The sequence below is a fragment of the Rhinatrema bivittatum genome, chromosome 1 (assembly GCF_901001135.1).
Source record: "Rhinatrema bivittatum chromosome 1, aRhiBiv1.1, whole genome shotgun sequence".
NCBI classification, from domain to species: Eukaryota; Metazoa; Chordata; class Amphibia; order Gymnophiona; family Rhinatrematidae; genus Rhinatrema; species Rhinatrema bivittatum.
Window position 1 is genome coordinate 114,966,972 of NC_042615.1, and position 12,803 is coordinate 114,979,774.

At 40.3% G+C, this 12,803-nt stretch overlaps 1 protein-coding gene across 2 annotated transcripts in view; it reads left to right on the forward strand.

Moving 5' to 3' along the window:
• PRIMPOL (primase and DNA directed polymerase) overlaps window positions 1-12,803 on the forward strand; it is a 131,250-nt gene that overhangs the window by 28,576 nt on the left and 89,871 nt on the right. For both annotated transcript variants that reach the window (XM_029584955.1, XM_029584867.1), the window contains exon 3: window positions 7,656-7,750. In XM_029584955.1, coding sequence (XP_029440815.1) covers window positions 7,656-7,750 — 95 coding nt within the window. The remainder of the gene's footprint in view (window positions 1-7,655; window positions 7,751-12,803) is intronic.

Below are 12,803 nucleotides of genomic sequence, written 5' to 3' on the forward strand. Positions count from 1 at the left end.
AAGAGTGGCAAATCGGAGGAGCAGGAGGAGGTAAATTTAATTGTATTGCCTGACTCGCTGGAAAGTGAACCGTGTTTTTTGGGTTTTTTTTTGTTTTTTTTTTCTTGCCTACCTTGCTGAGGTCTGTGATTGAAGGAGGGAAAAGTTGGTGTGTGAGGGCTCACTAACCTGACTGATTAACAGCTGTTTCCACGTTCAGTGTGAGAGGACGGACCCGGACTCAAGCCCAATAAGAACTGGCTTGGTTGCGGCGCGCCGCCAACACCAGCGCGTGCCTAAGGGGCACACACAAATGAGCGGCTTAGCCCGGCTTTTTCAGCTGTTTCCGCCACTCCTCATTACTCCACAGGTAGGATATTAATTGTGTTTCTTGCACCTACCTGCTCTCCTCCATAAGGATATCTCTCTGAATGTTTGAATTGTTATGGTCCATTTTGAGAATCTAAGAAGCCCGGAGAAATCGCTCTTCAAATATGCCTCACACTAAAAGGAAGGCCAAATTAAGGCTTTCCTCAAATTTACCAAATGTTGATTCTGGGCACCGAAGTGTATCAGAATGGCTAGGATCTCCAATTGTAAACCCCGATGGACTGACCGCGTTGGAGGAGGGAGTGGAGCGAATCCCTACATCCATGGTCTTAGAAACATCATTGAGTCCAGGGGCACCGGAGACACCGCCCCCACCCGGTAGCGAAGGGAGGTCCCCTCCGATTGTACCAGGAGGAAATGAGGAATTGAAAGTTGTAAAATCCCTTGAGACTGAAGTACAAATGGCACCAGCCCTAGCCGAATCATTGGAAGAATCCGATATTGATAGCTCTTTATCATCTCCAAAAAAGGAAAGTACTCCTATTGGGAAATTAATTGGAACTAGGGAACGGGATACTGTTAGATCAGTGATATTAAAGCCTCCTACCATTTTTATAGCAAAGTTAGATGGTTCAATAGGAAAAATTATGGAAGAAGTTAAAGAATTTCCTAAAGATCAATTTGGAGAAAGTAGAGGAACAACAAAAAGAAATTAAAGATTTAGATAAGAGATGTGTGCAGATAGAGAAAATTCAACATCAAATTAAAACGGAAGAAGAATTCCAAAGGAAATTTGAGTTTTTGGAGAATATTATAAGGGCCTTAAATCTAAGGGTAATAAATTTTCCCATCATAGATCAATTGGGACCAAGGCAACTGTTTAAAGAATATATCACGCAAATTCTAAATTTTCCAGAGGTTAACCTTCCAGTAGGGCTTTTTATATAGGCATAAGGAAAAAAGTTCCAACAAAATTAGATCAAATACAAAATTCTCAAGAACATCAGGAATCCATAAACATTTCTGATCTGTTGCAAACATCGCAAGGAAAGATAGAAATAAAATATAGAGGCACATTGTTGTTACAGTTTGCCTTTATTACTGATAAGGATGTTATACTTAAATCTTTTTTTTTTTTTTTTTTTTTGCAATAGATCAAAAAATATTTATGGACAAAAAATATGGATCTTTCCGGATTTGGTAAGGGCTACTCAGCTCCATAGAAAGAGTTTTCTACTACTTAGAAAAGAGGTAGTAGATAAAGGAGGATTCTTTTTATTAAAATACCCTTATAGATGTATCATCAAGAGCAAGGGGAAAAATTACTCATTCCTAGAACCAGAACAACTTAGAAATTTTCTAGGGGGGAAAACAGCCGGTTAATATAGATTGATGGAAATCCCATAACATTTTCTGGTTAAGTTAAGATTTCAATTAGTTTCGCTCATAAAAAATTTCACAGAGGATATCCTTAATTTTTCATGTAGTTAGGAGGAACAAGAATTATTTTTATTGTATTTCAAACAATATTATGTTTATTTCTTATTCAAATGTTTTTCTTGTTCTGCTATTACTGTCTTGGTAATTTGACTGTATAAATTGAAAATTCATAAATAAAAAATTGAAAAAAAAAAAAAGTGGCAAATCATCTGGGCCAGATGGCATACACCCCAGAGTTCTGAAAGAACTAAAAAATGAAAATGCAGATCTATTACTGCTAATTTGTAACCTATCAGCATCATTCACCATGCCAGTGTAACCCCATTCTTTAAAAAGAGCTTCCAGCAGTGATCCGGAAACTATAGACCAGTGAGTTTGATTTCAGTGCTGGAAAACATTATGGAAACTATTCTAAAGAACAAAATCATAGAACATATAGAAAGACATGGGTGGTTTAATGTGACACAGCCAGCATGGATTTACACAAAGGAAATCTTGCCTCATCAATCTGCTCCATTTTTGTTTGAAGGGGTTAATAAATGTGGATAATGGTGATCCAGTAGTTGTAGCATATTTGGATTTTCAGAAGGTATTTGACAAAGTGCCCCATGAGAGACTTCTGAGAAAATTAAAAAGTCATGGGCTAGGAGGCAATGTCCTATTATGGATTGCAAACTGGCTAAAAGATAGGAAGCAGAGAATAGGACTAAATGATCAGTTTTCTCAGCAGAGAAGGGTAAATAGTGGATTGCCTCAAGGATCTGTATTGGGACCGGTGCTTTTTAATATATTTATAAATGATCTGGAAAAGAATGAGTGAATTTATCAAATTGCAGACTATGCAAAATTTTTCCAAGTTGTTAAATCACAAGCTGATTGTGAAAAATTGCAGGAGGATCTTGCAAAACTTGAGGACTGGGCATTTAAATGACAGATGAAATTTATTGTGGACAAGAGCAAAGTTATGCAATATGAAAAAGTAACCCACACTGTAGTTACATGTTAGGTTCCATATTAGGAGTTATCGACCAGGAAAAGGATCTCTGAATGAACAATTAAGCTCTGGAATTCATTATTGGAGGATGTGGTTAAGGCAGCTAGGGTAGCTGTGTTTAAAAAAAGGTTTGGACAAATTCTTGCAGGATAAGTCAATAAACATAGACACCTGCCCCCTCCCCCCCACCCCTGCTTCTCCTCATCCTTCGCAATATCTGAACGCTCCTATGGATGTAATTTCTCATTAGCATGCTATCTGAATATTTTTTGTATCTAACAATCTGCCATAAGTTAGTTGTATCCTATACTCTGCTGTAAATAAGTTGTAGTTTATAACCTGCTTTAAATAATTTCACCTCTGCAGTTATTCTGCTGTAAATAATTTCTCCTCCTCAATTATGGTTACTCTTCTCTATCTTCTCTGCTGCTATCCCTTCTTCTTCTATGTCTATCCCCCCGCCCCCCTTCTCGCCTGCTCCCTCACCCGCTCCCTGTTTATTGTAATTTCCTCCTTTCTCAAAGTTTTATTGTAAACCGGCGTGATGTGCCTCACGAACGCCGGTATATTAAAAGCTGTTAAATAAATTAAATAAACTGTTATTTACCAAATAGACTTAAGAAATAGCCTGGATTGGCCACTTTTGGAAACAGAATACTGGGCTTGATGGACCTTCTGTCTGAGCCAGGAGGATAGCAAGTTCTTATAACAAATAAACTGCTCTATGCAATAGTGGTAGCACCTTAAATTGAGGTCTTTAACGCACAGGCAGCCAATGCAACATTTCAAATATAGGTGTATTTTACTCATGACATTTTATACCTGATATAAGTTACGCTGATCCTTTCTGTACAAGTTGCAACACTCTAGCAATTTAGGAAAATCCATATGTAATGCATTGCAGTAATCAAGTTTACTCACAAGTACCTGTAGAACAGTACGGAAATCAGATTTAGATAATAATGGTTTTAACTGCCACAGCATCCTAAGCTTAAAAAAAACAAACAACCCGCAACTCTAGTAACCATTGATCCCTCCCACTAGCACTACCTATGCTTTATGGTAGACTCCTCCCACTATCAGTATAGAGTACTCCACTTCAGCCTCTCAGCAGCACTCAAGGTCTTAACCACGTGCCTGGCTGTAGTAGCAGCACGACTGCAGCGTCAGGGCATTCAAATCTTTCTTTATCTGGACAACTGGCTTGTAACAGCGAACTTTAGGGAAGCTGTGGTAACCTCCCTGCAAAAATCAGTTTTAACTGTTACAATCCATAGGGTTCCTGACGAATTTTGAGAAATCTATAATTCCTTCCCAGAAAAACTAAGTAATTAGAGCATGAATTCATTCACTGCAGGAGAGACCTTTCCTTCCATCAGATCAGGCAAATACTCTGATACCTTATATACAAACTGTTTGTTTGTGGATTGGCCAACAGCCAGAGAAATGTAGTTGTTCTGGGCCACATGGTAGCTGTACTTCACACAGTTTTACTGACCCACCTTCACGTATGGTTCCTATGGTGGGGGTCTCCGCTCCCAATTGAACCAGCTTACTCAATTCCTGACAACAAAGTGGGGATTCCACAGCAAATGAACAGGATCCACACTAGTGGATAAATCCCTGCATCCTTCAAGAAGAGTCACCACTCCGCTTACTTCCTTACCAAGTTTCATTGGTGACTGATGCCTCTATTAAAGGTTGAGGGGCTCACAAGGGACCCTTTCAAACTTCAGGAACGTGGTCATTTCTAGAAAGTGATTTTCAAATCAAATTCCAGGAATTGAGAAAGATCAGATGGGCTCTAACAACATTCACTTGTTTCCTGCAGAGGAAGTACATTTTCATTCAAATCAATAACCAAATAGCTATGTTTTATGTGAACAAACAAGGGGGCAAAGGATCATGGACTGTTTACCAAGAAGCAGTAAAGATATGGGAATGGGCATGTAAACATCAAGCTGTCCTGCAAGCAGCCTACCTTCCAGGGATCTCCAACATGTTAGATCACCACAGCATAGTTTTTTGATCACATAAATGTTCTCTACAACAGCCAACAGATTATTAGACTATTCAGTCTGTGGGGACTTCCAGAAATCAATCTATTTATGTTAGAGCAAAACAGAAAATTGGAACAGTTTTGCTCCATTGTTCTCAGCAAGCTCAGAGCAGCTCAGGATGTTCTGCTCGATTGGAATAAGGATCTCATCTACACTTTTCCACCAGTTCCACTGAAAGTCAGAATGGTGCAAAAAGGGCTCAAAGACTGAGTCCGTTCGATCTTCATAGCTGCAGCATAGCCCAGACAAGAATGGTTCACATATCTAGTACATTTATCCAGCAGTCCTCAGTAGTTCTTCAGATCAGATCCATACTTTATTAACTCAAGAAGAGGGAAGTCTTATTTCATTCAAACCTTCCCTCATTCAACTTGATGACTTGGATGTTGAGCACTCAATGATCGCCAGATTATCCTTATTCAAGAAGGCCGAGGGCATAATAGTGTCTGCCAGAAAACCATCCACTAGAAGTGCCTGTGGTTTTAAATGGAAAAGGTTATCCAAATCGTGTCAAGACCATACCTTGAATCCATTTGCATTTGAACCAAAGAATTACTGAGCAATTTGCTCTCTTTTTCTGCTTCAGGGCTTAGCACCTCATCAGTAAGAGTACATCTCAGTGCCCTATCGCCTTAGCATAATTTAACTAATGGTAAACGTATCTCCACTCATCCATTAGTTTCAAAGTGCATGAAAGGCTTATGGCATACTTTGTTTTATAGGCCTATGGCATACTAAGCCTTGAGTTGCAAAACCATCTATTCCATGGAACCTAAATGTTGTTCTGGCATAACTGATGAAGCCGCTATTTGAACCATTAGAGTTGGCTTCTCTCAAGTTTCTAAAGTGTAAAGTAATATCTTTGTAGCAGTCACATCAGCCAGAAGTTAGCGATCTTCAGGCTTTAGTTCATTACATACCATATATGCAATTCTTCGATAACAAGGTGGTGCTCTGTAACCACTCACATTTTCTGAAAATGAGAGCCTTTCATGTCAGAGAGTGTAAAAGGGCTTTGGCTTACTACAAAAGAACTCTGCCACATCTTCAGACTTCACAACTATTTGTCTCTTATAATCTTAACAGGTTGGGAATAACTGGCGAAACAAACATTGTCCAACTGGTTAACAGACTGCATCATACACTGCTGTACGCTAGCAGGCCTACAAATTAGACACCATCAAGGAACATCAAGATAGAGCCATGCCTTAATCAATGGCTCATCTGCAAGCTGTACCTCTCAGAGATTTGCAAAGCTGCAACATGGTCATCTGTGCACACCTTTGTTTTCCCATTACTATAAAAAAAAGGTCTACACACTTTTTAGATAGCATTTACTGTCTCTCAAAGTGGCTACATTTGACAAGCAGTTGTTTACCCAGTAGTCTTCACTTTGTGGCAGCCCTCAGTGTGGGAATCCTCACCTGTCATGGGTAATTCAGCCTCGCTTATCAATGGAAAAAGCAAGTTTACTTACCATAGACTGTTTGTTTTTGTTCCATAGGATGAAATAGCCACGCTAAATACCCACTCGCCTCCCTAGAGATGAGACTGTTTAGCTCTAAAATCAATTGAGGGGTCTTGCAATTGAGCACCGGAGTGGGAATTCCCATACATGCATAGTAGAGCAAAAGCTTTGCTAGCTAATGGGCTGATGCAGTAAAGTGCGCTCAGGCCGAGCGCACTGTTAGCCCGCGGTTGGACGTGCGTTTTTGACGCGCTATTTTTATCCCTTATACAGTAAGGGGTAATAGCGTGTGGAAAACGCGCGGCCCCCCCCCCCCCCCCGAAACTAATAGCGCCTGCAACATGTTGATGGGCCTATTAGTTATTCCCGTGTGATACAGAAAGTAAAATGTGCAGCCAAGCCGCACATTTTACTTTCAGAAATTAACGCCAGCCAAAGGCAGGAGTTAATTTCGGCTGGCACTGGGAAAGCGTACAGAAAAGTAGAAAAACTGCTTTTCTCTTCACCCTCTGACTTAATATCATAGCGAAATTAAGTTGGAGGCCCCAAAAAAAAAATAAAAAAAATAAAAAAACATTTTAAATCTGCCCGCGGGTTGAAAGATGGACGCTCAATTTTTGCCGGCGTCTGTTTTCCGAACCCGTGGCTGTCAGCGGGTTCGAGAACAGACGATGGTAAAATTGAGCGTCAGCTGTCAAACCCAATGACAGCCGCCGCTTCTGTCAAAAAGGAGGCGCTAGGGATGCGCTAGTGTCCCTAGCGCCTCCTTTTTACTGCGGGCCCTCATTTGCATATTTTTTCTTATTGAATCATGTGCCCAGGAGAGTGGCCTGGGCACGTGCCGGCTCTCTTGCGGGTTTTTCTGTATTGGTCCGTAAGAGAGAGAGAATTCTGTTCAGTGCTGCCAGATGACATCACCCACCTGTCATGGCTAATTCATTCAACCATCCATGAAAAGCACTGCTTATGGTAAGCAAACTTATTTCAGACAGAACGTTTACTGTCATGAATTGTCTTGTCTATTCCAAGTAAATGACCTAACCATGATGGATTATTGCTCAAGTAAATCCTAGACCTCCCTCTTTATAATCCATGAACTAGCCTGGAAACCAATATATTTGTAATGAAGAAGATTTGCTATAATACAGACTGAGTTCTCTAATAAATACTGCACAAGAATGACTGACTGGTCTGTGGAGAAAGCTTCAACTTGTTTTAGGAAGTTTGTTATAGCAAGAGACTTCTGTAGCTGTTTCCATTCATTGAGCTGCTGCAGGTTTTTTTTGTTGGTATAGATTTATTTTATATACGTTATGCACTGGAAACTTTGCTGCTAAGATTGAGTGAAAAAAAGACTTCAGCATTCTTTTCTGCTTTTGCAAAGGTTGTGCATGTATTTGCCCTGGAAAAGGAAAACAAACAAGATGGACAAAGAGTTTACCTTGTGACAACATACACGGAATTCTGGTTTTACTATAAGTAAGTACTTTACTTTACTTTACATGGAACCTTCAGTAAAGTTTGTCACAAATGTGACACAAATGAGAGAAGTTTAAAATAGAGTACAAAGTTGAACAGTGATTAAAACAGCGCTTGAGCATAGTTGATATAAAAGTTAACTGTTACAGTATACCTAAAATGTGTAAAAAAATTTTTATAGTGTTGTATACTTATAGCAGGCAAACTTAATTACAAAACAAAGTTCTTTGTTTCTGTATTTCAAAGAAAATGTGCTAGAACCTGAAGTTCCACCCCTAAGTAGGGGTCTGAGAAAGACCTGAAGAAATTCCAGAAAAACAAAGTGAAATAGCTTTTTGTTTTTATCTCTTCTTTTTGCCTAGTACTACAGAATAATAAAGGGAGCATTCAACATAGCCAGTTTTGGAATAAATTAAATTTAGATTTGAACTGCCTCTTATCCTGAAGAATAACATGAATTTTTTGCAAAATATTCTGCTTTTATAATCATCTTCCTTCTCTAAATATATTTTCACTTTCTTACTCTTATATGGCTGTGAGATCCTATTTTACTGTAGGAAATAGTTAAGACTAGGGGCTTTTGATATATATTAAGTAGTAGCAAACTGGTTGCACAGTTTGAGGACAATACCGTAGTTTGTTTAGAATGTGAAAAATAATTAAATGTGATTTCCTCTGTGCTAATATTTTAGTTTATGGTTTAATGGTGCCGGTTTATTATTCTTTTGAAAATGAAAATATGGGGAGATTCAAGATGGCACCGTAAGGAGAGGAGGTGATGTTAGTAGCTCCTGCAAATTGCGTTTTGGTTACTTTTTTACCTTTATCAGCGTGGCTGATAATGAATCCTCATAAGAAAAGGACGAGTCGGAGAGGGAGCTTCAACCCCTCAGAGACCCACGCTAATTTAGACAACCATTGTGGGCTTTTACCCACCATCAGACTCAACAACTCTGGAGGTTCCCGCGAGAGCGGAGGGTGGTGAGCAAACACCCCCACTCCTGGGAGAAGTCACTCTCAGTCCTGGAGCACTGACGACACCCTCCCCACCCACGAGCGCTGCAACTGCGGGCCCTGACACACTTCATTGATGGATGGCGTCTTTTGGGGTGAGCCCATTCGAGGAGGGAACAGCAGGGGCCATCACAACGCCAACTAAGGCAGGAGGACCGACAGCATCCACCCCTCGGGCGGAAGGGCACCTCGACTCGGGTCGAGTCAGTAGCGGTCACTGAGCCGCGGAGACAAAGAGAGAGCCGGCTCAGTTCCTGAGGATTGGGGATTCACAAGCGTCTTTACGGTAATGTTTACCCCACATTTATTACTGGAAAAACCAAAAGTTGTAACAATGGATTCGCTGTGGCAGGCAATTACTACTCTGCAAAACTTTATAGCAAACCTTACAGTGGCTATAAAAGAGACAAATTCATTTTATTAATCCTGTTTTGAATCAACATACTGAAAAAATGGAAAAACTGGACTTGGATATTATTCAAATAAAAAAGGTGCAAAGTTCTTTGATACAAGGAGAAATGATGTATAAAAAAGTTGAGAATTTAGAAAATTCAGTAAGAGATACCAATTTAAGGATCTTGAATTTTCCTAAATGTAAGATGGTTTCACCAAGAGAACAGTTTAAAAACTATCTTCAAGAGATTTTACAAATACCCATAGATGTGTTACCGCCACTATCAAAAGTTTACTTTTTAGTTGGAATAAAAAATGGAGCAATGAACAATCAACCGCTTGAAGAAGGATCGTTAAATGTTTCAGAATTACTAGAAACTTCCTTTGAATCCCAGATAAAAAAAAGGAGTACTTTGGTCGTAAAATTTACATTGTCTTCTGACAGAGACAATATATTAAAATTGTTTCTTTGAAAAAGATCTTCTTTCTATCTGGGACAGAAAATCTGGATGTATCTAAGACGACTCAGCAAAGGCGTAAAAGATTTCTGACCCTTGCAACCCAGGCAAGAACTTTTGGGGCTCAAATAGTAATTAGGTTCCCATGTTAAATGTATTACGAGGGTTAATGGGGTAAGATATATATTTTTTGACCCGGAGGAATTGGAAAAATATTTAGAATCTCATCAGATCCAAGGAACTGAACCTATTATACCACCCTCGGATGTTGAAGTCGGTTAAAAATAAAGAGAGAAATCTGTAACCTCTCCTTTTTTCTTATTATGGGAATACAATATTATATAGTAGAATATTTGCTCAATTGAAGGATCTCCCCTGATTTGTTTTGTAATAGGGTTAAATAGCTTTCGACAGCTAGATGGTCTATCCTTGCAGTTACCTTGAAGACAGATTTTTCTCATGGCAATCTGATAAGCATGTCGGGTTTTCGAGCTGCGGGTTCTTTCTTGCCGTGAGCAGTTTCTGCATGTGACTCTGGAGCCGGTAAAGCTACATAAGAAAACAAGAAATTGCCATGCTGGGTCAGACCAAGGGTCCATCAAGCCCAGCATCCTGTTTCCAACAGAGGCCAAACCAGGCCACAAGAACCTTGCAAGTACCCAAACACCAAGAAGATCCCATGCTACTGTTGCCAGTAATAGCAGAGGCCATTCCCTAAGTCTACTTGATTAATAGCAGTTAATGGACTTCTCCTCCAAGAACTTATCCAAACCTTTTTTGAACCCAGCTACACTAACTGCACTAACCACATCCTCTGCCAACAAATTTCAGAGCTTAATTGTGCACTGTAGATTGCCCTGCCTTCCTTAGAAGAAAGGAAATCATCAGGTAAGTAGTAATTTCTCCTTTGCACTCAGACAGGCCAATCCACACAAGTGGATAGTACCTTCCTTTTTGCCAAAGGTGGTTTCAGAGATTCATTTGAATCAGTCTCTTTCCCTGCCCACGGTGAGAATGAGTATCATCTTTTGCATGCCTTGGATGTCAAGCGGCATCTGATGCAGTACTTGAAGGTTATTAAATCTGTTACAAAGTCTGATCAACCGTTTGTGCTCCATGGTGGAGGTAAACCGGCGACACAGGCAACTATAGCTTGTTGGGTTAAGGAAGTTATCACAGCTGCTAATTGGAAGCCGAGATTCCTTTGCCAAAGCAAGTTAGAACGCATTCCACTAAGGCTCAGATGGTATCGTGGGCAGAGCTTCGATTATTGTTGCCTGTTGAGATTTGCTGAGTGGTAAAGTGGACCTCTTTACACACTTTTTCCAAGTGTGGATTCCAAGTGGATGTTCAGGCTCGGGAGGACACAGTCTATGCACATGCGTTATTGACTGGACCGCGGGCAGCGTCCCGCCTTGTTTGGGAGTTGGTTTGGTACATCTCACTTGTGTGGATTGGCCTGTCTGAGTGCAAAGGAGAAATTACTACTTACCTGATGATTTCCTTTCTTCTAAGGAAGGCAGGCCAATCCACAACCCGTCCTTAGCTGCCGACTTGTCTTTAATTTGTCCTTTTATGTGCGGATGATGTAGAGTGTTCGAGTTTCTTCGTTGAAGGTCTAGTAAATGTCATACCCAGCCTTTCAGTTTAGTGAATGTTCATTCTTTTGTCCGAGCTCGGTGTTCCCAATTGGTTGGAAGCATGAGTGGTTGATGGTTATTAGTCATGTTCAGGTATAATCAGTTTGTCCACGGTTTGACTTTTCCTGAGAATACTGGCGGCCTGATGTCAGAACAGGGCTATATGTCTGTGACGTCAGCTTTACTCCATCTCCATCTGCTGGTAGAGGTGCATAACCCACTCGTGTGGATTGGCCTACCTTCCTTTAGAAGAAAGGAAGTTATCAAGTAGGTAGTAATTTCTCCTTAATTTAAACATTTTTAACCATCTTTCCAATCAGAAAGCTGCTCAAAGTGATGTATAATGAAATATGTAAAACTTAGCTGCAATTTCAAAATATAAAACAAAATAAAACAAAGAAATTGGAATACAGTGCTGTCATTCATTTATATGAAATCTTGTTACCTTCAAAGTAAATTAATCTTGTAATGAGGTACTGCCTTGTATACTGATTAATTCACTGTGTTAGGTCAGCAAGCACAGACCAGCTGTGAAAAGAGTGCAAGGCTGTCTGATTTTTGCTTTTATTTAAAGCAGATAAGCTTACCTGGCTTGAGTCTTTCCTTTTGAGTATTACTCATTTAGGTATTTGAAATATCAGTTATTTTTCTCATAGTCAAAGTGATTGAAAAGTCCCTCTGCACCTACAATACTCATTTGCAAACTAATACAGAAAAGCAGGAAGGAGAGGGTGAGCTGAGAAGGCCATTATATGTGTCAAGAATCACATAAGCCACAAAGAATAGGATTGCTGGGAATTTATGCTTATGCATGGGACCTTTTAATCCCACTGTATAATGTTTAGAACTATTAAATGTTTTGATTTCAGCTGAACAATAGTAACAAAATGTAATTGTATTGGCCTGGACAGAACAGGACAGTAAGATGTTTGGCTATCCTATCACTGTTACTTGTTGCTTTAGATCCCGCCCCTCCCCATGTAAGGTGTTTCTCCATTTTTATCATGAATTAATTACAGTAGAAAAGGGGAAACAAATAACTCTAAACAGAGGCAGCTTAGAATTTAAATGATGCCTCCTGAAATTGCTCTTAACTGGTATTTATTCCATATTGTGATAAATAAATTAGTAGAGTGTTGCATGTGTTGCGCACTTCGGTCGCAGGCAGCTGCGACCTTTGCTGCTCACCTCCTTTCTATATGCAGCTCAGAGTCTGGGGAGAATGGTGGCCTCCGCTTCCACACTCTGACCCTCATGGCGTGCTCGGGACGGCTTGGGCGCTCCTGGCAGCCATCTTACATCCGGGTTCACCTAAGGCACACACGCGCCTGCCCTCTTAATCACCTCATGGCGGGAACCTTGGGGGCGTCCCCACCGCATGACATCACCTGTCTACTATACTTAAACTCAGTTGAACTCTTGCTATACGAGTTAGCAAGGATTCCTTCCTGCTATTTCCGCCTTGCTGGGACTTCGTCTCTCTGAGTATCCTAGGTACTCGCTCCTCGGGGGCCTTGCCACACTCAGGGCTATCTGCTCCTCGGAGAG